The 24911-nt window shown below is 49.0% G+C and overlaps 1 protein-coding gene across 18 annotated transcripts in view; it reads right to left on the bottom strand.

Annotated features, from left to right (window-relative positions):
- Positions 1-24911, bottom strand: part of NEDD4L (NEDD4 like E3 ubiquitin protein ligase) — a 444386-nt gene that overhangs the window by 86920 nt on the left and 332555 nt on the right. For 17 of the 18 annotated variants that reach the window (XR_012727517.1, XM_075328051.1, XM_075328060.1 and 14 more), the window contains 2 exons: positions 20254-20427; positions 17561-17635 (listed from right to left, as the gene is read on the bottom strand). Coding sequence is in view for 17 of the 18 variants with exons in the window: in XM_075328051.1 (XP_075184166.1) it covers positions 17561-17635; positions 20254-20427 (249 nt within the window). In the remaining variant the exon portion in view is untranslated. The remainder of the gene's footprint in view (positions 1-17560; positions 17636-20253; positions 20428-24911) is intronic. The other variant, XM_075327985.1, reaches the window with a different exon arrangement.

The following is a 24911-nucleotide window of genomic DNA, read 5'->3' on the forward strand; positions in this document are numbered from 1 at the left end:
CAACAACAAACGAAGGGGACAACAACAAACGAAGGGGACAACAACAAACGAAGGGGACAACAACAAACGAAGGGGACAACAACAAACGAAGGGGACAACAACAAACGAAGGGGACAACAACAAACGAAGGGGACAACAACAAACGAAGGGGACAACAACAAACGAAGGGGACAACAACAAACGAAGGGGACAACAACAAACGAAGGGGACAACAACAAACGAAGGGGACAAAAAGAAGAGGTGACCAGAGAGCCGCTTGAAGTACAATTACGTTTAGCTCAAAAAGTAGAGTACAAAGAAGGGAATTTTGTTACTTACCGTAAATTCCTTTTCTTCTAGCTCCTATTGGGAGACCCAGACGATTGGGGTGTATAGTACTGCCTCCGGAGGCCACACAAAGCATTACACTAAAAAGTGTAAGGCCCCTCCCCTTCTGGCTATACACCCCCAGTGGGATCACTGGCTCACCAGTTTTAGTGCAAAAGCAAGAAGGAGGAAAGCCAATAACTGGTTTAAACAAATTCACTCCGAAGTAACATCGGAGAACTGAAAACCATTCAACATGAACAACATGTGTACCCGAAAAACAACCAAAAATCCCGAAGGACAACAGGGCGGGTGCTGGGTCTCCCAATAGGAGCTAGAAGAAAAGGAATTTACGGTAAGTAACAAAATTTCCTTCTTCTTCGGCGCTCCATTGGGAGATCCAGACGATTGGGACGTCCAAAAGCTGTCCCTGGGTGGGTAAAGAAATACCTCATGTTAGAGCTGCAAAGACAGCCCTCCCCTACGGGGAGGCAACTGCCGCCTGCAGGACTCTTCTACCTAGGCTGGCGTCCGCCGAAGCATAGGTATGCACCTGATAATGTTTGGTGAAAGTGTGCAGACTCGACCAGGTAGCTGCCTGGCACACCTGTTGAGCCGTAGCCTGGTGTCGTAATGCCCAGGACGCACCCACGGCTCTGGTAGAATGGGCCTTCAGCCCTGATGGAACCGGAAGCCCCGCAGAACGGTAGGCTTCAAGAATTGGTTCTTTGATCCATCGAGCCAGGGTGGCTTTGGAAGCCTGCGACCCTTTGCGCTGACCAGTGACAAGGACAAAGAGTGCATCCGAGCGGCGCAGGGGCGCCGTGCGGGAAATGTAGATTCTGAGTGCTCTCACCAGATCCAACAAATGTAAATCCTTTTCATACCGATGAACTGCATGCGGATAAAAGGAAGGCAAGGAGATATCCTGATTAAGATGAAAAGAGGATACCACCTTAGGGAGAAACTCCTGAATGGGGCGCAGCACTACCTTGTCCTGGTGGAACACCAGGAAAGGAGCTTTGGATGACAGCGCTGCTAGTTCAGACACTCTCCGAAGAGACGTGACCGCTACCAGAAAGGCCACTTTCTGTGAGAGTCGAGAAAGTGACACATCCCTCAGAGGCTCGAAGGGCGGCTTCTGGAGAGCAACAAGGACTTTGTTTAGATCCCACGGATCTAACGGCCGCCTGTACGGAGGTACGATATGACAAACCCCCTGCAGGAACGTGCGCACCTGAGAAAGTCGTGCTAGACGCTTCTGAAAAAACACGGATAGTGCCGAGACTTGCCCTTTAAGGGAGCCGAGCGACAAGCCCTTTTCCAACCCAGATTGCAGGAAGGAAAGAAAGACAGGTAACGCGAATGGCACTCCTTGTGCAGAGCACCAGGATAAGAAAATCTTCCACGTTCTGTGGTAAATCTTAGCAGAAGTGGACTTCCTAGCCTGTCTCATGGTGGCCACGACCCCTTGGGGTAATCCTGAAGACGCTAGGATCCAGGACTCAATGGCCACACAGTCAGGTTCAGGGCCGCAGAATTCCGATGGAAAAACGGCCCTTGGGACAGTAAGTCTGGACGGTCTGGTAGTGCCCACGGTTGGCCGACCGTGAGATGCCACAGATCCGGGTACCACGACCTCCTCGGCCAGTCTGGAGCGACGAGGATGGCGCGGCCGCAATCGGATCTGATCTTGCGTAACACTCTGGGCAAGAGTGCCAGAGGTGGAAACACATAAGGGAGCCGGAACTGCGACCAATCTTGCACTAAGGCGTCTGCCGCCAGAGCTCTTTGATCGCGAGACCGCGCTATGAAGGTCGGGACCTTGTTGTTGTGCCGAGACGCCATTAGGTCGACGTCCGGCACCCCCCAGCGGCGGCAGATTTCCTGAAACACGTCCGGGTGAAGGGACCATTCCCCTGCGTCCATGCCCTGGCGACTGAGGAAGTCTGCTTCCCAGTTTTCTACGCCCGGGATGTGAACTGCTGATATGGTGGATGCTCTTTCCTCCACCCACATCAGAATCCGCCTGACTTCCTGGAAGGCTTGCCGACTGCGTGTCCCTCCTTGGTGGTTGATGTATGCCACCGCTGTGGAGTTGTCCGACTGAATTCGGATCTGCTTTCCTTCCAGCCACTGCTGGAAGGCTAATAGGGCAAGATACACTGCCCTGATTTCCAGAACATTGATCTGAAGGGTGGACTCCTGCTGAGTCCACGTCCCTTGAGCCCTGTGGTGGAGAAAAACTGCTCCCCACCCGGAGACTCGCGTCTGTCGTGACCACTGCCCAGGATGGGGGCAGGAATGATCTTCCCTGTGATAATGAGGTGGGAAGAAGCCACCATTGCAGAGTCCTTGGCCGTCTGAGAAAGGGAGACTTTCCTGTCTAGGGAAGTTGTCTTCCCGTCCCATTGGCGGAGAATGTCCCATTGAAGTGGGCGCAGATGAAACTGCGCGAACGGGACTGCCTCCATTGCTGCCACCATCTTCCCTAGGAAGTGCATGAGGCGCCTTAAGGGGTGCGACTGACCCTGAAGGAGAGACTGCACCCCTGTCTGTAGTGACCGCTGCTTGTCCAGCGGAAGCTTCACTATCGCTGAGAGAGTATGAAACTCCATGCCAAGATACGTTAGTGATTGAGTCGGTGCCAGGTTTGACTTTGAAAAGTTGATGATCCACCCGAAAGTCTGGAGAGTCTCCAGCGCAACATTCAGGCTGTGTTGGCATGCCTCTTGAGAGGGTGCTTTGACAAGTAGATCGTCTAAGTAAGGGATCACCGAATGTCCCTGAGAATGCAAGACTGCTACCACTGCCGCCATGACCTTGGTGAAAACCCGTGGGGCTGTCGCCAGACCAAATGGCAGAGCTACGAACTGGAGATGGTCGTCTCCTATCACAAAACGTAGAAAACGTTGGTGCTCTGTAGCAATCGGCACGTGGAGATAAGCATCTTTGATGTCTATTGATGCAAGGAAATCTCCTTGAGACATTGAGGCAATGACGGAGCGGAGGGATTCCATCCGAACCGCCTGGCGTTCACATGCTTGTTGAGCAGCTTTAGGTCCAGAACAGGGCGGAACGAGCCGTCCTTTTTTGGAACCACGAAGAGATTGGAGTAAAAACCTTGCCCTTGTTCCTGCAGAGGAACAGGGATCACCACTCCTTCTGCTTTTAGTGAGCACACCGCCTGCAGAAGGGCATCTGATCGGTCGGGATGTGGGGAGGTTCTGAAGAACCGAGGCGGAGGACGAGAACTGAATTCTATCCTGTACCCGTGAGACAAAATGTCTGTCACCCACCGGTCTTTGACCTGTGGCAGCCAAATGTCGCAAAAGCGGGAGAGCCTGCCACCGACCGAGGATGCGGAGGGATGAGGCCGAAAGTCATGAGGCAGCCGCCTTGGAAGCGGTTCCTCCGGTTGCTTTCTTGGGGCGTGAGTGAGCCCGCCAGGAATCTGAGCTCCTTTGCTCCTTCTGAGTCCCTTTGGACGAGGAGAATTGGGTCTTGCCGGAGCCTCGAAAGGACCGAAACCTCGACTGCCACTTCCTCTGTTGAGGTTTGCTTGATCTGGGCTGGGGTAAGGAGGAGTCTTTACCCTTGGATTGCTTAATGATTTCAGCCAATTGTTCACCAAACAGTCTATCTACAGATAGTGGCAAGCTGGTTAAACATTTCTTGGAAGCAGAATCCGCTTTCCATTCCTTTAACCACAAGGCTCTGCGCAAGACCACAGAGTTGGCAGACGCCATTGAGGTACGGCTTGTAGAGTCCAGGACAGCGTTGATAGCGTAAGTCGCAAACGCAGACATTTGCGAGGTTAGGGACGCTACTCGCGGCACTGCTGGACGTATGATAGAGTCCACCTGTGCCAGACCAGCTGAAATAGCTTGGAGTGCCCACACGGCCGCGAATGCTGGAGCAAACGACGCGCCGATAGCTTCATAGACAGACTTTAACCAAAGGTCCATCTGTCTGTCATTGGCATCTTTAAGTGAAGCCCCATCCTCCACTGCAACTATGGATCTAGCCGCAAGCCTGGAGATTGGGGGGGGTCCACCTTTGGACACTGGGTCCAGCGTTTGACCACGTCAGGGGGAAAGGGATAACGTGTATCCTTAAGACGTTTGGAGAAACGCTTGTCTGGGTAAGCATGGTGTTTCTGGACTGATTCTCTGAAATCAGCGTGGTCCAGAAAAGTACTCAGTTTACGCTTGGGATACCTGAAATGGAACTTCTCCTGCTGTGCAGCTGCCTCCTCTGCAGAAGGGGCAGGGGGAGAAATTTCCAATAGACTATTGATGGCCCCTATAAGGTCATTTACCATGGCGTCACCATCAGGAGTATCCAGATTGAGAGCGGTTTCAGGATTAGACTCCTGATCACCCTCCTCTGTCTCATCATGTAGAGACTCCTCTCGCTGAGACCCTGATCCGCGAGATGACGTGGAGGGTCTCTCCCAGCGAGCACGCTTAGGCTGCCTGGGACTGTCATCTGAATCAGAGCCGTCAGGCTGAGATGCCTGGGACCCCCTTGAAGCACGGATTAACTCCAACTGAGGGGGACCGGGGAACGTTGCCGCAGCAGTGTCCATGGTCTGAGTAACTGGCCTGGCTGCAAGGTCCCTAGGATCTTTGTCATAGTGACAGACATCTTGTCAGCAAAAACTGCAAACTCTGTCCCCGTCACCGGGACAGGGTTCACCGGCGACTCTGCCTGGGCCACTACCACCATAGACTCCGGCTGACGAAGTGGCACAGGGACCGAACATTGCACACAATGGGGGTCATTGTAACCTGCCGGTAGATCAGCCCCACAAGCGGCACAAGCAGCGCTTACAGCCTGTGTCTTGGCACCCTTGCGTTTTGCGGATGACATGTTGTCGTCTCCTCAGAGCAAGATAGGGTATACAGCCAAGAAGCGACCTCACAGTGCAATATATATATACATAAATATATGGTATAGAGAAAAAAGGTACACCAAAATAACACTGTGGCACTAGTGGGGCCAGCACTAAAGTGCTGCTTACCGCCCGCTTAACGCGGGTGTGTGGTCGCCAGAAATCCCTTGTCTGGGTCTCCCAGAGCCTGTGTCCGTTCTCCAGCCAGACTGCATGTAAGAATGGCTGCCGGCGTCCTATGGAGAGGGGCGGGCCCTGGGCGTGTGCAGACAAAGAGCGGGAAACCTGCGTCCCACTGTGCTCAGTGAGAGGGCTGGAGCATGTAAATAAGACTCCAGCCCTCGGCGCTGATTAATCGTACAGCGTCTCTCCCTTGCCCTGATTGACAGGGTGGGGGCGGGAACGAAGCGGAGCTAGGCCGCAGAAGCCGGGGACTAAATTTATAAGCGACGCCGTCTTAAAAGCACGGTCGGCGCTAAGTCCCCGGCGCACTACAAGTCGCAGCCGCGCCGCCGCTCCAGGGGCGGCCGGCGCGGCAGTCCCCAACACATAAAGTCACTCAGAAAAACTGTAGTGACTGTAACCCCAGCGCGCAGCGCTACTGTCCCCGGCGCACTAGCACACCCAGCAAGTCTGGAATGTGCGCGGCCTGTTTGGGACACAGAGTACCTGAATGTCGCAGGGCCCTGTCCCTGAACGGTACCCAGCTCCGTATCCAGCAGGTTCCATGGGTCTGTGGATGGAGCCCGGCCTCAGGGCTTGGGGGCCGGTAAGATCCCACTTCCTCAGAGCCCCTCAGGGGGATGGGGAAGGAAAACAGCATGTGGGCTCCAGCCTCCGTACCCACAATGGGTACCTCAACCTTAACAAACACCGCCGACATAAAGTGGGGTGAGAAGGGAGCATGCTGGGGGCCCTAGTATGGGCCCTCTTTTCTTCCATCCGACATAGTCAGCAGCTGCTGCTGACTAAACAGTGGAGCTATGCGTGGATGTCTGACCTCCTTCGCACAAAGCAGAAAACTGGTGAGCCAGTGATCCCACTGGGGGTGTATAGCCAGAAGGGGAGGGGCCTTACACTTTTTAGTGTAATGCTTTGTGTGGCCTCCGGAGGCAGTACTATACACCCAATCGTCTGGGTCTCCCAATGGAGCGCCGAAGAAAGAAGGGATGACCAAAGAGCCGCTTGACGCACAATTAAAGTTAGCTCAAAAAGTACAAAAAGAAGGTGACCAAAGGGCTGCTTGAGGAACAATTAAATATTAGCCTTTAAATATGTTTCTTATCTTCACTGTTCAATTTTTTTCCCCCTAGTCTTCTAGTTGTAAGAAATATTGGCCGTGAGATTGCAATGAAACGAGTAGTAAAAGACCTTCTTCAAGTCAACTGAGACACAAAGATGTTATGGATTTCCAGCTTGGTGGCAAACATCGTCTAAGAGAGTGCGTGAAGGATTAAAGAAGGTTTCCGGCTCGTAGCCACATCCTACGGAACGTGCGTAGGGAATCGACAGACTACGACGATAAGAAGGAAAACAACAAGAGGGAATAAAAGGCTAAAACGTCAATAAACGGAGTAAAGTTTATGTTGGTTGTTTTGGTGGTAAACATTGATGAGAATTTATACTAGAATGGAACGTTACTTTCTAGTCCATCACAAGTCTGCCCTCAGCTAAGATCCACTAGGAAATAAACCAAACACTTCACATAAGTTGATAAATCTAGACCCAAAATTTAAAGGGGTCACCCAGTGTGAAAAAAAATATCTTGTTAAAATAGATACTTTAGTAAGTTAAAGGGGTTGTCCACTAATTTAACATGAAAGGCCTATATTTAGGATAGGTCATCACTGTCTGATCGGCAGTGATCCAACATCCCGCACTCCCACGATCAGCTGCTACCTGTTCCGGCGTCGGCAACAGCAGGGGTCCGTGCTCAGTTCCGGAGACTGGTACTGCACATCAATCTCCAATTCAGATCAATAGGAGGCGGATGTGCAGTACCGCCGCCGACACCGAGAACAACAGATTGGCGAGAATGATAGGTGTCGGACCCCAGACGATTAGACATTGATGACCTATTAACCCTTTCAGGAGTCAACTATTTAAGCAAGTTGTATAACTTGCAGATTTAACTAGATCTTCTTTAGATGGACAATCCTTTTAAACCCTGCCAGTAGAAGATGCACCGCATGAAGCCAAGGAGTACTTCAATGTTCTATCTTAATCTTGGCCGCGGCAGACTCTTTATGCTTATAACTGAAGACGTTGTAAGGGTTGCCAGAGAAAATAAAACAAAAACTCAGGTTTCATCTTTTTTCCCAAAACAGTGCCACCCTGTTCAATGGGTTGCGACCGGTATTGCAGATCGGAATGGAGCAGCAATAAATACACACAGAAGTCCAAATGTGGCTCTGATTTTTTTTTTTTTGTCTTACAATAGAAAAATACTTTACCTTTCTAAAAATATCAAAAATAAGAATAAAATAGTTCATACATAAAAGAATGGCCAAAAATAAACATGTTAAAATAATATCCAAATATTCAATACGTCCAATATCCAAAAGCAAGAAGGTTGTGGAAACTGTTTGGTCTCTGTTCACACTTTGGTTGTAGAATGAATGAGAAAAATTAAGATAATATTATTTTGGTAATTGGCCAAGTCAAGAACAGTAACTACGGTAAATTTGTGTGGAAGAATAAGGAACCCAAAACCATTAAGGATATCAGCGTGACACATTGTAGCCTTTTTCCTGTTTACAGCAGTTTTTGCATAGTGAGTTGTAGAAAAAAAAAAAGTTTTGAAAACCTCAGAGACTTAAACATTAAGGTTTTGTTTTGTTTTTTTCCTAAGGCCACTTTACTTCCGCCAAGTACAAACTGTGATACAAGGACTGACTGTGGATCTCCGGAGCCGAATTTCACTGTTTTTTCTATACTGGAGGCTGCCGAGGTCAGGTTCTGAGACCTGCGGCCGGGTCTGGACATTGTGGGTTGCACACTTGACTGTCAGAGTACGGATGAGCACTAGTGATGAGTGAGCACTACCATGCGCGGGTGCTCAGTACTCATAACGAGCAACTGGATGGTCAGACCAGTGTGACACGAGTACCATGCACCCGAGCATAGTAGTGCCCGCTCATCACTAGTTACTAGTACAGAGCACCCGAGCATAGTAGTGCCCGCTCATCACTAGTGCTCATCCGTACTCTGACAGTCAAGTGTGCAACCCACAATGTCCAGACCCGGCCGCAGGTCGAGTAGAGAGCACCTTAGCATGGTAGTGCCCACTCATCACTAGTTACGAGTACCGAGCACCCGAGCATTGTAGTGCCCGCTCATCACTAGTTACGAGTACCGAGCACCCGAGCATGGTAGTGCCCTCTCATCACTAGTTACGAGTACAGAGCACCAGAGCATGGTAGTGCTCTCTCATCACTAGTTACAAGTACCGAGTAACCGAGCATGGTAGTGCCCTCTCATCACTAGTTACGAGTACAGAGCACCCGAGCATGGTAGTGCTCGCTCATCACTAGTTACTAGTACAGAGCACCCGAGCATGGTAGTGCCCGCTCATCACTAGTTACGAGTACAGAGCACCCGAGCATGGTAGTGCCTGCTCATCACTAGTTACGAGTACTGAGCACCCGAGCATGGTAGTGCCCTCTCATCACTAGTTACGAGTACAGAGCACCCGAGCATGGTAGTGCCCACTCATCACTAGTTACGAGTACAGAGCACCCGAACATGGTAGTGCCCGCTCATCACTAGTGGACACTCCACGAAAAAGTTGGACAAATCATATGTGGAGCAGAGGTCATATTTCTGCATATTCTGAGGATAGCAACAACTCATGAAGCCTTTTAGGCACCGATTGGGAAACCAAAAATTATAACAGGTCTGGGAGCACTTGGGCACCAGCGATCATAATATGGTAAGCTTCGACATAATATTCAATAGAACATTTCAAAGGGGGAATGCTAAAACCTGGAATTTTAGGAAAGCTGATTTCAACAAATTAAGGGAAGAGCTTAAATGTGTAGATTGGGACAGAGTCATGGTAACTGGGGATACCGAACATAAATGGGGTAAGTTTAAGGATATACTACTAGAGTCCTGTAAAAAACGTATACCCTCTGGTAATAAAATGTCCAGGAATAAAAAGAAACCACTATGGATAAATAAGACTGTACAAAGTATAATAAAACAAAAACAAAGGGCGTTTAAAATCTTAAAGGCTGAGAATACAGAAATAGCATTGCAGGAGTATAAAGATATCAATAGGCAATGCAAAAAAGAAATCAAACAAGCAAAACTAGCTACTGAAACAAAAATCGCCAATGACATTAAAATAAATCCCAAAATCTTTTATAAATACATTAATGCCAAAAGGAAAACAAAGGATAGTATCGGACCCTTAAAATATAATAACAAGTTAGTTATAGAGGACAAACAAAAGACTGAGATATTAAATAGGCATTTCTCATCTGTATTCACCAAGGAACTGACTGTACCAGGGATCATTCAACAAGTGAAAAATCAAAGTCCACCACCCGATATAATTAATTTAACACAAGATGAAGTACGCCTACGTCTGAGTAAATTAAACATTGACAAATCCCCAGGGCCAGATGGCATTCATCCACGAATATTGAGGGAATTGAGCTCCGTAATCGACAGACCACTGTATCTCATCTTTTTAGACTCACTTGTAACAGGGTTGGTGCCTCAGGATTGGAGGATTGCTGATGTGGTACCGATATTTAAGAAAGGTAAGAGGGTAGATCCAGGCAACTACCGTCCAATAAGCCTGACGAAGGGAATTTTGTTACTTACCGTAAATTCCTTTTCTTCTAGCTCTTATTGGGAGACCCAGACGATTGGGTATAGCTACTGCCCTCCGGAGGCCACACAAAGCACTACACTAAAAAGTGCAAGGCCCCTCCCCTTCTGGCTATACCCCCCCGTGGTATCACGGGTACTCCAGTTTTAGTGCCAAAGCAAGAAGGAGGAAGCCAATAACTGGTTTAAACAAATTAACTCCGAGAAACATCGGAGAACTGAAAAAACCGTTCAACATGAACAACATGTGTACCCGCAAACAACAAAAAAATCCCGAAGGACAACAGGGCGGGTGCTGGGTCTCCCAATAAGAGCTAGAAGAAAAGGAATTTACGGTAAGTAACAAAATTCCCTTCTTCTTCAGCGCTCTATTGGGAGACCCAGACGATTGGGACGTCCAAAAGCTGTCCCTGGGTGGGTAAAGAAATACCTCATGTTAGAGCTGCAAAAAAACAGCCCTCCCCTACGGGGATGTCACTGCCGCCTGCAGGACTCTTCTACCTAAGCTGGCATCCGCCGAAGCATAGGTATGCACCTGATAATGCTTGGTGAAAGTGTGCAGACTGGACCAGGTTGCTGCCTGGCACACCTGTTGAGCCGAAGCCTGGTGACGTAATGCCCAGGACGCACCCACGGCTCTGGTTGAGTGGGCTTTTAGCCCTGAAGGAACCGGAAGCCCCGCAGAGCGGTAGGCCTCTAGAATTGGTTCTTTGATCCATCGAGCCAGGGTGGCTTTAGAAGCCTGCAATCCCTTGCGCGGACCAGCGACAAGGACAAAAAGTGCATCGGAACGGCGTATGGGCGCCGTTCGGGAGATGTAGATTCTGAGTGCTCTCACCAGATCTAGCAAACGTAAGTCCTTTTCATACCGGTGAACCGGATGAGGGTAAAAGGAAGGCAAGGATATATCCTGATTAAGATGAAACGAGGATACGACCTTAGGGAGAAACTCCGGAATGGGGCGCAGCACTACCTTGTCCTGGTGGAACACCAGGAAAGGAGCCTTGGATGACAAAGCTGCCAGCTCAGACACTCGCCGAAGCGATGTGATCGCGACAAGAAACGCCACTTTCTGTGACAGTCGAGAAAAGGAAACGTCCTTTAGAGGCTCGAAGGGCGGCTTTTGCAGAGCAACAAGTACTCTGTTCAGATCCCATGGATCTAACGGCCGCTTGTACGGGGGCACAATATGACAGACCCCCTGTAGGAACGTGCGCACCTTAGGAAGACGTGCTAGACGCTTCTGAAAAAACACAGACAGTGCCGAGACTTGCCCTTTAAGGGAACTGAGCGACAAGCCCTTTTCCAACCCCGATTGCAGGAAGGAAAGAAAGGTGGGCAATGCAAATGGCCAAGGGGATACTCTCTGTGCAGAGCACCAAGATAAGAAAATCTTCCACGTCCTGTGGTAGATCTTAGCAGACGTTGACTTCCTAGCCTGTCTCATTGTGGCTACGACTCCTTGAGATAATCCTGCAGACGCTAGGATCCAGGACTCAATGGCCACACAGTCAGGTTCAGGGCCGCAGAATTCTGATGGAAAAACGGCCCTTGGGACAGTAAGTCTGGTCGGTCTGGCAGTGACCACGGTCGACCGACCGTGAGATGCCACAGATCCGGATACCACGATCTCCTCGGCCAGTCTGGGGCGACGAGTATGACGCGGCTGCAATCGGATCTGATCTTGCGTAACACTCTGGGCAAGAGTGCCAGAGGTGGGAAGACGTATGGGAGCCGGAACTGCGACCAATCTTGAACTAATGCGTCTGCCGCCAGAGCTCTTTGATCGCGCGACCTCGCCATGAATGCCGGGACCTTGTTGTTGTGCCGTTACGCCATTAGGTCGACGTCCGGCACTCCCCATCGGCGACAGATTTCCTGAAACACGTCCGGGTGAAGGGACCATTCCCCTGCGTCCATGCCCTGGCGACTGAGGAAGTCTGCTTCCCAGTTTTCTACGCCGGGGATGTGAACTGCGGATATGGTGGAGGCCGTGGCTTCCACCCACATCAGAATCCGCCGGACTTCCTGGAAGGCTTGCCGACTGCGTGTCCCCCCTTGGTGGTTGATGTATGCCACCGCTGTGGAGTTGTCCGACTGAATTCGGATCTGCCTTCCTTCCAGCCACTGCTGGAAGGCTAGTAGGGCAAGATACACTGCTCTGATTTCCAGAACATTGATCTGAAGGGTGGACTCCTGCGGAGTCCACGTCCCCTGAGCCCTGTGGTGGAGAAACACTGCTCCCCACCCTGACAGACTCGCATCTGTCGTGACCACTGCCCAGGATGGGGGCAGGAAGGATCTTCCCTGAGACAATGAGGTGGGAAGGAGCCACCATTGTAGAGAGTCCTTGGCCGTCTGGGAAAGAGAGACTTTCCTGTCCAGGGACGTTGACTTCCCGTCCCATTGGCGGAGAATGTCCCATTGAAGTGGGCGCAGATGAAACTGCGCAAAGGGAACTGCTTCCATGGCTGCCACCATCTTCCCGAGGAAGTGCATGAGGCGCCGTAAGGGGTGCGACTGGCCCTGAAGGAGGGATTGCACCCCTGTCTGTAGTGACCGCTGCTTGTTCAGCGGAAGCTTCACTCTCGCTGCTCGAGTATGGAACTCCATGCCAAGATACGTTAGTGACTGTGTCGGAGACAGATTCGACTTTGGAAAGTTGATGATCCATCCAAACGTCTGTAGAGTCTCCAGTGTAGCATGTAGACTGAGTTGGCATGCCTCTTGAGAGGGTGCCTTGACAAGTAGATCGTCTAGGTAAGGGATCACCGAGTGTCCCTGAGAGTGCAAGACTGCTACCACTGCCGCCATGACCTTGGTGAAAACCCGTGGGGCTGTCGCCAGACCGAATGGCAGAGCTACGAACTGAAGATGTTCGTTTCCTATCACAAAACGTAGAAAACGTTGATGTTCTGTAGCAATTGGCACGTGGAGATAAGCATCTTTGATGTCTATTGAGGCAAGGAAGTCTCCTTGAGACATTGAGGCCACGACAGAGCGGAGGGTTTCCATCCGGAACCGCCTGGCGTGCACATGTTTGTTGAGCAGCTTTAGATCCAGAACAGGACGGAACGAGCCGTCCTTTTTTGGAACCACAAAGAGATTGGAGTAAAACCCTCGCCCTTGTTCCTGAGGCGGTACAGGAACCACTACTCCTTCCGCTCTTAGGGAGTCCACCGCCTGCAGCAGGGCATCTGCTCGGTCTGGATGTGGGGAGGTTCTGAAGAACCGAGCTGGAGGACGAGAACTGAACTCGATTCTGTACCCGCGCGACAAAATGTCTGTCACCCACCGGTCTTTGACCTGTGACATCCAAATGACGGAAAAGCGGGAGAGCCTGCCCCCGACCGGAGATGCAGGGGGGGGAGCTGGAAGTCATGAGGTGGCCGCTTTGGAAGCGGTTCCTCCATTTGCTTTCTTGGGGCGCGCGTGAGCCCGCCAGGAATCTGAGCTTCTTTGCGTCCTCTGAGTCCCTTTGGACGAGGAGAATTGTGTCTTGCCCGAACCTCGAAAGGACTGAAACCTCTGCTGCCACTTTTTCTGCTGAGGTTTGCTTGTTCTGGGCTGGGGTAAAGAAGAGTCTTTACCCTTGGACTGTTTAATGATGTCAGCCAATGGTTCGCCAAACAGTCTATCTCTAGATAAAGGCAGGCTGGTTAAACATTTTTTGGAACCAGCATCTGCTTTCCAGTCCTTTAACCACAAGGCTCTGCGCAAAACTACCGAATTGGCGGACGCCATTGAGGTGCGGCTGGTAGATTCTAGGACCGCATTGATAGCGTAAGACGCGAACGCGGACATCTGCGAGGTAAGGGACGCCACTTGCGGCACCGCTGGATGTAAGATAGCATCCACTTTTGCTAAACCAGCTGAAATAGCTTGGAGTGCCCATACGGCTGCGAATGCTGGTGCCAACGACGCGCCGATAGCTTCATAGACAGATTTTAACCAAAGGTCCATCTGTCTGTCATTGGCATCCTTAAGTGAAGCGCCATCCTCCACTGCAACTATGGATCTAGCTGCAAGTTTGGAAATCGGGGGGTCAACTTTTGGACACTGGGTCCAGCGCTTGACCACATCAGGGGGAAAAGGAAAACGTGTATCCTTAGAACGTTTAGAGAAACGCCTTTCTGGATGAGCGTCGTGTTTCTGGATTGATTCTCTGAAGTCAGAGTGATCCAAGAAAGCACTTAATTTACGCTTGGGATAGAGGAAACGAAACTTCTCCTGCTCTGCAGCTGCCTCCTCTGCTGAAGGGGCTGGGGGAGAAATATCTAACAGTCTATTGATGGCTGAGATAAGATCGTTTACCATGGCGTCCCCATCCGGGGTATCCAGATTGAGAGGGGTTCCAGGATAAGACTCCTGATCACTCTCATCAGACGCATCACAGGGAGACTGATTGCGCTGAGACCCTGAGCAGTGTGATGACGTTGAGGGTCTTTCCCAGCGAGCTCGCTTAGGGTGGCTGGGGCTATCATCTGAGTCATAATACTCAGCCTGTGAAGCCGGGGACCCCCTTGCAGTCTGGATTAAATCCAACTGAGGGGGATTAGAGGACAGAGACCTCGCCGTGTCCATAGACTGAGCCCCAGGCATGGATTGCAAAGTTTCAAGGATTTTTGCCATAGTCACAGACATACTACCCGCAAAAACTGCAAAGTCTGTCCCTGACACCGGGGCAGGACTTACAGGCGTCTCAGCCTGGGTCACTATCTCTCCTGACTCCGGCTGGCGAAGCAGCACCGGATCTGAGCATTGCACACAATGGGGGTCCTTGGAGCCTGCTGGTAGAGCAGCCCCACATGCAGCACACGCAGTGTACACAGCCCTAGCCTTGGCAGCCTTGCGTTTTGCGGATGACATGTTGCTGCCTCCTCAGAGTGATCTGGGTATACAGCCAGGAAGCGACCTCACAGTGCAAGCAATAAGGAAATATATAAATGTCCAGTGACACAGTACACTAATACACACTGAGGCACTAGAGGGGCCAGCTGAAAAGCCGCTTACCGCCCGCTTAAGAGCGGGTGTGTGATCTCCAAAGCCCCCTAGTCCAGGTCTCCCAGAGCCTTGCGTCCTTCCTCCAGCCAGACATGCATGTAATGGCTGCCGGCGTCCTGAGAGAGGAGGGGGGGTGGGCCCTGGGCGTTCCTGGCTAAGAGCGGGAAGCCTGCTTCCCTCTGTGCCTAGTGAGAGGGCTGGAGCATGTAAATCAGGCTCCAGCCCTCGTCGCTGCCGTGAAACAGCGTCTCTCCCCTACCCTGATTGACAGGGTGGGGGCGGGAACGAATCGGAGCTGCCGGCGTCCTAGGCCGCAAAAGCCGGGGACTAGATTTATAAACGCCACCGCCGTAAAAGCGCGGTCGGCGTGTCCCCGGCGAACTAAAAGTCACAGCAGCGCCGCCGGTCCAGCGGGGGTCGGCGCTGCGTTCCCACACACAGAAAAAAAGTCCCCCAGTTAAACTGTAGGAACACTAGCTCTAGCGTTACGGTCCCCGGCGCACTACAACACCCAGCCAGCCCGGAGTGTGTCTGTGCCTGCCGGGGACACAGAGTACCTGTATGATGCAGGGCCATGTCCCTGATGGTACTCCTGCTCGGCATCCACCAGGTTCTATGGGTCTGTGGATGGAGCCCGGCGTCAGAGCTTTGAGGCCGGCAGGATCCCACTTCCACAGAGCCCTACAAGGGGATGTGGAAGGAAAACAGCATGTGGGGCTCCAGCCTCTGTACCAGCAATAGGTACCTCAACCTTACAACACCATCAACGGGTGAGAAGGGAGCATGCTGGGGGCCCTATATGGGCCCTCTTTTCTTCCATCCGAAATAGTCAGCAGCTACTGCTGACTAAAATCTGTGGAGCTATGCGTGGATGTCTGACCTCCTTCGCACAAAGCTTGAAAACTGGAGTACCCGTGATACCACGGGGGGGTATAGCCAGAAGGGGAGGGGCCTTGCACTTTTTAGTGTAGTGCTTTGTGTGGCCTCCGGAGGGCAGTAGCTATACCCAATCGTCTGGGTCTCCCAATAGAGCGCTGAAGAAATCAGTAGTATGCAAAGTTTTTGAGGGTATTTTAAGGGATGACATGCAAAAATATATTGCAGAAAATAATATGATAACTGACAAACAGCATGGATTCATGAAAGATAAGTCGTGTCTAACCAACCTGTTGGGGTTCTATGAGGGGGTAAGTTCAAACCTGGATATTGGTAATGCAGCTGATGTGATTTATTTGGACTTTGCAAAGGCATTTAATACTGTACCACATAATAGCCTTATACTAAAGCTCCAGAGGCAAGGACTAGGGGACACAATATGCAACTGGGTAAGTAATTGGCTAAAAGATAGGAAACAAAGAGTAGTCATAAATGGTACATTCTCTAAATGGGCTATAGTCAGCAGTGGGGTGCCGCAGGGATCTGTGCTTGGACCAATTCTTTTTACTCTCTTTATTAATGACCTTGTGGATGGGATTGATAGTACAGTGTCAGTCTTTGCCGATGACACCAAACTATGTAGGATATTAAAAACTGACCTGGATAGTACAATATTACAAAAAGATCTGGATAAGATGTCAGAATGGGCAGATACTTGGCAAATGAGATTTAATGTTGATAAATGTAAAGTAATGCACCTAGGACGGAGTAATCCTATAGCTGCGTATACATTAAATGGAAGTAAACTCGGGACTACAGAACAGGAGAAGGACTTGGGTATTCTCATTACAAATAAGCTGAGCAGCAGCACTCAATGTCAAGCAGCAGCTGCAAAAGCAAACAAGATTCTAGGGTGTATAAAAAGAGAGATTAGATCCCGTGATCCCAACGTATTGTTACCCCTCTATAAATCACTTGTAAGGCCACATCTGGAATACGGGATCCAGTTTTGGGCTCCACATTTTAAAAAGGACATTCAGAAGTTAGAGTCAGTTCAAAGGCGGGCAACTAGACTATTACAAGGAATGGAGGCCGCCCATATGACGACAGGTTGAAAAAGTTAGATATGTTTAGCTTAGAAAAAAGACGTCTCAGAGGAGATCTTATTTATATGTATAAATACATGTGTGGTCAATATAAAGGACTGGCACATGACTTATTCCTTCCAAAGACAGTACTAAGGACCAGGGGGCACTCACTGCGAGTGGAAGAAAAGCGATTCCGAAACCTAAATAGGAAAGGGTTCTTTACAGTTAGAGCGGTCAGACTGTGGAATGCCCTACCACAAGAGGTAGTAATGGCAGATACTATAACAGCTTTTAAAAAAGGGCTGGATGATTTCCTCAGTACACAAAACATTGTTGGTTATAAATGACTTAGTGACTAAATGTACAACTGGTGGAGGAAGGTTGAACTAGATGGACCTAGGTCTTTTTTCAACCTAAGTAACTATGTAACTATAACTCTGGGCTCCCGATTGAAGCTAAAACGTTTCAAGACTTTTTCTCACAGGAAAAAGATCAACGGAGAATAAAAAAAAAATAAATAAAAAAGACAGGACATGAACTTTTGATTTACCATTGCTAGATGAGCCTGCTCCGCAACGCCATCGGTCACACTGCAAGACCGCAATCTCGAGGACGGCTCCCTCTGCTGGAAAACACATTTTTAAAGAGATTCTGTAAATTTTTAGCCAAATTAAAAAAAAAAAATAAAAATGACAACATCCAAAACCGACATGATAAATGCCCTGGTTGCTAACACACAGGTTGATGTCCTCACTTAAAAAAAAAAAAAAAAAAAAACATTAAGGAAAAATTTTTTTTTTTTTTTGTTTTTTTTGTGTTTTCCCAAAAACCACCACGTTGTATTGCGAATGAATGTTACCTTTCGTGTTTCCCAAGCTGTTTGCTGCAATGGAGAAAAAATTTGGTGTCTATGGTTAGTATATTTATATTCCCTGGGATATAATTCTGACACAGCTCAGAAAAATGAAAAAAAAAAAAACTAAAACAGATCACGTGGGGGGAAAAAAAAAAAATATTAATACTTATTTTCTATTAAAAGTACACTTTTAGCTAAAATGTAATATTCTCCTAAAATAAAAAAAAGAATAGTAAATATTGATTCTTGACTTTAAGATATTCATTTTTGGGGAAAGAAGGTTGATATCCAAATGCTATATTGGCATTTTAGGATTTTGCATACCTAGGTAAGAGGTGATGGAGAAACCATAGACAAATGCTGTTGATGGATCTGTTCCGAAAACTTGCGCAGTCCCATAAATATCCAATGCAAATATTGGATATTCACGTTAACGGGTGAATGAATGCAATGAACCAGAAAAATAAAGAGCATTGGTCACCGCAGTTTAATCATGTAGGTGGCCCTTTAAGTGGGCTGGTTCCTGGTGCCCACGTGCTACGAATCCCATCAGCTCCAGTAAGTTGGCGGAGTACTGCTGGGGTGCACTGCAACCCTTGCTCTTATTACACGCTATGCATGTTATTGGCACTATTTACAATAATGCTACAATATATAGAACAAGTGCTCAGACGACCGCAGGCTCAAAGTGCTTAAGAAAACTAAAAAGTAAAAAAATAAAAATAAATGAAAAAAAATATTACCATATTTGACATTAAACAAAGATATAAAATAAAATTACTCTAAAGGGAACCTGCCACTAGGTTTTTTTCCCCCTATAATCTGTGGCCACGAGTGGGCTCTTATGTACAGCATTCTAAAATACTGTATATAAGAGCCCAGGCCGCTGTGTATAATGTAAAAAAGCTTTATAATACTCACCTGCAGCGTGGTCCAGTGCCTCCATCTTGTGAGATCACCGTCCTCTTTTCCAGTCCCGTGTTTTTAGCGTGTCCTATGTCTATCACACAGAGGCCACCATTGTGCTCCTGTGCATGCGCACTTTGATCCGCCCAGCTTAGGGCAGAGCAAAGTACTGTAATGCGCAGGCACAAGAAAAGGTTAAAGACTGCCCGCGCATGCGCACTACGATACTTTGATCTGCCATCACCAGGGCAGATTAAAGTGCGCATGCGCAAGAGAACAATGAAGGCCTCCAATTGCATGACGTAGGACGCGTCATCCACCCGGGGCTGGGCAGGACGACGGCAACTGCACAAGAAAGAGGAGATAACGGACAGAGTAGCTACACCCAACGAACCCGACCGTCCCCTAGGTGAGTATAAAAAAAAAATAAAATATATATATATATGTTTTTTATGTTATACAGAGTGGCCTGGGCTCTTATATACAGTATTCCAGAATTCTGTATATTAGAACCCACTGGATGATGCGTCCTACGTCATCCACATGGAGCAGGGAAGGAGGACGGCGACTGCACAAAATGGAGGAGGCACTGGACTGAGAGCAGCGACACTCACTGGACCGGACCACTCCCGTAGGTGAGTATAATCATTTTTTTTTTTTCTTAAGTTCTACAGATCGGCCTGGGCTCTTATATACAGTATTCTACAGTGCTGTATATAAGAGCCCCCTGGTGGTGGCCGCAGCTCATAGGGGAAAAATCTGGCGACAGGTACCCTTCAACCTGTAGGTTAGAAAATAATCAAAACGTTAAAATTGTTATTTTTGTGTCCCAAAAATTGAGATAAAAAGCAATCCAAACACGGCGAAAAGATGCTGAAATGGTGTATAATACATATATACATACATACATATATATACACACGTATATATATATATATATATATATATATATATATATATATACACACGTATATATATATATATATATATATATATATATATATATATATATATATATATATATATATATATATATATACATATACATACACACATACATACATATATATATATATATTATATATATATATATAAAAAAAGCCTCCATATAGCTCCATAGATGGAAAAATAGTTATCTTAGAAAATGGAGACACCAAGTCCATTATACAACAACTCAGACCCGCCCTTAAACAGTTGTGTTGATGGGAAAATTAAAAAATAAAACAAAAAGGAGAGCAAAAAAACCCCCAAAAGTAGAAACAAATGCAAAAAAAAGGCATCAGATTAAAATTAATTGACTGGTGGAGCAGGCGGAGGCTGTGGCGGAGGCTGAGGCTCCGGGATGGGATCATCTGAAGATCGCAGATGATTTTAGGTTCCAGATTTCTAATTAGTGGTAATTTGTTGATACAGTGGCTAATTGCCGGCGGCCCCGTCACGTAGCGCAGCGGATGTGTGCCAACTGCAATCTTGCTACTTACGATAAGTGAACTGAACTGTTCCCCGTTGGAGTCCGAGTTAATCTGTAGCCTCCGGTTAAGCTCCTCAGAAAGTTCCAAAGCGCTGGCCCGGGAGACCGGGGAGGCCGGTGGCGGCAGCGATGTGTTCAGAGCGTCGCTGCTCAGACTCATTTCCTCAGATATGGTCTCCCACGGCTGGAGAAGGAAACAAACGAGCGTTAATAATGGACATAAGACGCCCGCTCCATGTTCACCAGGAGTAACTCAGATCTCGATAACATCACGATTGTCATTCAAAGGTTTTTACGGTTTCATCGATAAATCGCAGCTGGCGATCAATCACAATCAGATTATTCCCATCTTCATAGCTGGATAGCACTTGAATTTTTCTGCCGTCCTTGAGATAAACAGTTTTATTTGCATCTTGTTGTCTTGGAGACCGACCACCGAGCTTGTAAGCGCTGCTTTAAAGCTGGCCAGAATTAAAAGGTAACTGCATGCTCCAGCTTCAAAACACTGCTTACAATCTCAAGAGGAAAATAAACTTGTGTGCACTGTGCATGTTCTGCCGTCTAGCCGCGGTGGTCGGCCTCCAAGGCAATGGACTGGAAACAAAAAAGTGTAAATATCTCCAAAACAGATGCAAATTTTAATAAGCATTAAATTGCAAACTGGTAAAATCCTTCTATAAACATGATTAGATTGATTCAGTCGGTCAACAAGTATTTTCGCTCTTCATAGGCTGATGGCGGCCATATTTGCATGGGTCAATGAGAGTGAATATTGGCCCAAAAGCGGGACACACTCTTGGCCCAAAAGCGGGACACACTCTTGGCCCAAAAGCGGGACACACTCTTGGCCCAAAAGCGGGACACACTCTTGGCCCAAAAGCGGGACACACTCTTGGCCCGCCCCGGGACACACTCTTGGCCCGCCCCGGGACACACTCTTGGCCCGCCCCGGGACACACTCTTGGCCCGCCCCGGGACACACTCTTGGCCCGCCCCGGGACACACTCTTGGCCCGCCCCGGGACACACTCTTGGCCCGCCCCGGGACACACTCTTGGCCCGCCCCGGGACACACTCTTGGCCCGCCCCGGGACACACTCTTGGCCCGCCCCGGGACACACTCTTGGCCCGCCCCGGGACACACTCTTGGCCCGCCCCGGGACACACTCTTGGCCCGCCCCGGGACACACTCTTGGCCCGCCCCGGGACACACTCTTGGCCCGCCCCGGGACACACTCTTGGCCCGCCCCGGGACACACTCTTGGCCCGCCCCGGGACACACTCTTGGCCCGCCCCGGGACACACTCTTGGCCCGCCCCGGGACACACTCTTGGCCCGCCCCGGGACACACTCTTGGCCCGCCCCGGGACACACTCTTGGCCCGCCCCGGGACACACTCTTGGCCCGCCCCGGGACACACTCTTGGCCCGCCCCGGGACACACTCTTGGCCCGCCCCGGGACACACTCTTGGCCCGCCCCGGGACACACTCTTGGCCCGCCCCGGGACACACTCTTGGCCCGCCCCGGGACACACTCTTGGCCCGCCCCGGGACACACTCTTTCATTCAAAACTTTGCCATTTCCTAACCATTAGGGTGGAGAGGTGCCTATCTATTACATTTGCCTTTGAGATCATAGAGGTCTAGAAGAAATGACCCTCTTGACTCCTGGCAATTTGTTCCATTATAATCAACTGTAATGAATGACAAAGGAATTCAGCTCACCCACTCAAAGTCTCCAGGCCCTCTCTCTGCAGCTCGGACGATCGGCCGGGCAGCTGCAAGCATGTGAGAGGAGATCCAGCGCAGGAAAGAAGGCACTCTACAGTTACATGACTAAGACCGTGTAATACGGTCGAAACGCGTCGCTAGTCATTTTTCCCCTGCCCAGGGGCTGTCTGTACCTACCTTCACACGTGTGCACATGGAATAAACCATATGGAAATTTATATTGAAGAGTGCCTTCTTTCCTGCGCTGGATCTCATCTCACATTATAATCAACTGGTACGTCTACTTTATAGGACAGAGTCATGTTCTGGGGACGGCAGATATGTTGGCAGCTTGGCCTGTCTCAATCATCACTGAACCGGGTCTATATCAGAATGAAGTCCGCAGTGGATATTGACACCATTGGGGCCAATTATACACGAATGTATGAATCTTAGGGATAGAGGACCAGTTCAATCCTCCATGGCAGCTGGACCTGGGTCGTCTTTACTTCAGCTGCCATTGTCAGCCCTGCATCCTGGGCACAGATGCAAACGACACGGGGAACCAGCAAACACCAGGCCATTAATGGCAACCGAAGAAGGGGACACTTCCCGGGTATGGCTGCCATGAAGGACCACATTAGACTCTGGACTAGGCATCGTCTCAATTTTTGCAATTGGGTGTGATTAAAAGTGTTGCCCCATTTGCCTCTTACAGGCTCTGTTGCTCCACTGGCTGCAAAAGGAGTTAACTGAGGATTTCCCAGTGAGCTTATTCTGATTTTAAGGGCTTAATCAGATGTTCAATTTTCCATGTATGAAAAAAGACAGTTGGGCATGTCTTCTGTAAACAAGTAAAAAAATATATATATTTCCATTTTCTGAATTTTGCTCCCTTTTGGTATTCGGAGCATTATTTAGTACACGTTGTTTATCTTTAAGAGGATAGGTGAGGACAGCGTCCCAATTTAATCTATTTTCGGTGTCAGGGACACATTCTTGACGGATTTGTCCAAGGTCGCAGGGATCTGAGGTCTGGAGTCCGTCTCCTTGTCATTGTTCCAGTCTGTGATCTTCTCCGGCAGCCGCCTCTACATCATGACAGTGGCGTCTATGTGGGTGACATCACCGATGCAGCCTGTAGGTGGCGCTATTATAAAATGTAATAATACTGCCGTCCACCGGTCACATACTAACCCAAAGCCACAATGGCTAACTTCACGGATACTTTCCAGGACTTTTTCTGCTTTTGCAGAGCTCATCAACCGGATTATTTATTCGGGGTCACTTTACGCCAGGTGGTCCTAAACCCTCTGATCTTACATGCTGGTCTAAAAGTGGCATCCATTGGACGTATCTATCGGCCGTCATGGTCAGCTAGTAATGGTCAGTGCCGTTGTATCAGTGACAGCCTGTACTCTGCAGACAGGACCAATCGGCCGACACGGTCAGCTAGTAATGGCGAGTGCCTGTGTATCAGTGACAGCTTGTACTCCGCAGAGAGGACCTATCGGCCGTCACAGTCAGCGCCTGTGTATCAGTGACAGCTTGTACTCCGCAGACAGGACCTATTGGCCGTTACGGTCAGCTAGTAATGGTCAGTGCCTGTGTATCAGTGACAGCCTGTACTCCGCAGACAGGACCAATCGGCCGTAGTAGTGAGTGCCTGTGTATCAATGACAGCCTGTACTCTGCAGACAGGACCTATTGGCCGTTACGGTCAGCTAGTAATGGTCAGTGCCTGTGTATCAGTGACAGCCTGTACTCCGCAGACAGGACCTATCGGCCGTAATGGCGAGTAACTGTGTATCAGTGACAGCTTATACTCCGCAAACAGGACCTATCGGCCATCAGAGTCAGCTACTAATGGTCAGTGCGCCTGTGTATGAGTGACAGCCTGTACTCCGCAGACAGGGCTGATTAGTGAGATGTGCGCCTGCGACTCCAGCCCTGCTCTGTAACAACCTCCAAGTGATCTTGCCGGCTGTAAACAAGGAATCAGCCAGGAATGGGGGACACTTTAAATGGATTTCCTACGTGCCAGCTTGGTACCTGATACACTGGTGTACGGATCAACACAAAGTCTGCACAGCGAGTGGCAACAGCACTGACTGTTCCATTAAGTGTCAGAGACGTGTCCAGAGCCAAGACGAGGAAGACAACGAAGATGACAACTGGGGGATGAGGGCAGCCGCTAATGTAGACCCAAAACCAACCTCCAGAAATGGAGCTGCTCAAAATGATACCAGCTGGGCACCAAACTGAAAGGGGGACTAATCACTACCCAGTAATAAAGCTGGGGACTAACGTACCGGCTCAGCAGGGATGATGGTGGACTGGTAAACCAGGGTGATCTCAATCAGTGCGTTATTTTTCGGACCCCAGGTTTTGTGCCCAGTGTCTGCCCCCCGGATGCACTTTAGTTATCTCAATAATTTATAGAAGTGTAGAAAGAATACACAACCACTTAGAGAAAATATCAGGTCCAATATGCACCCAGTACCATGAGCAGTTCTGGGTGTATATTGCTAATTCCTGCCTAACCGTCCCTTTATCTAGCAGCATAGATAGAGTGAGTATTAGACAGTACTCGTTAGGAATATAGCAGGTATGACTAGTTAGCTACTCGCTCAACTCTAATAAAAGAGATCTTTAGAAAAAGTATTTCTAAAGATCCTTTATGATATGCTAATAAGTGCAGGGCGTGCTAATATGCTAAGAGGGCGGACTAGTTGGGGGACACCTCCCTTGGGACTATTCCCCGCGCTCATTAGCATATCATAAAGGATCTTTAGAAATACTTTTTCTAAAGATCTCTTTATTAGAGTTGAGCAAGTACCTAACCATTCATACTCGCTATACGCCTAACGAGTACTGTCTAATACTCACTCTATGCTGCCAGATACAGGGATGATTAGGCAGGGGTTAGCACTATGCACCCAGAACTGCTCCTGGGTGC

Source organism: Anomaloglossus baeobatrachus, chromosome 1, assembly GCF_048569485.1.
Source record: "Anomaloglossus baeobatrachus isolate aAnoBae1 chromosome 1, aAnoBae1.hap1, whole genome shotgun sequence".
Classification (NCBI taxonomy): Eukaryota; Metazoa; Chordata; class Amphibia; order Anura; family Aromobatidae; genus Anomaloglossus; species Anomaloglossus baeobatrachus.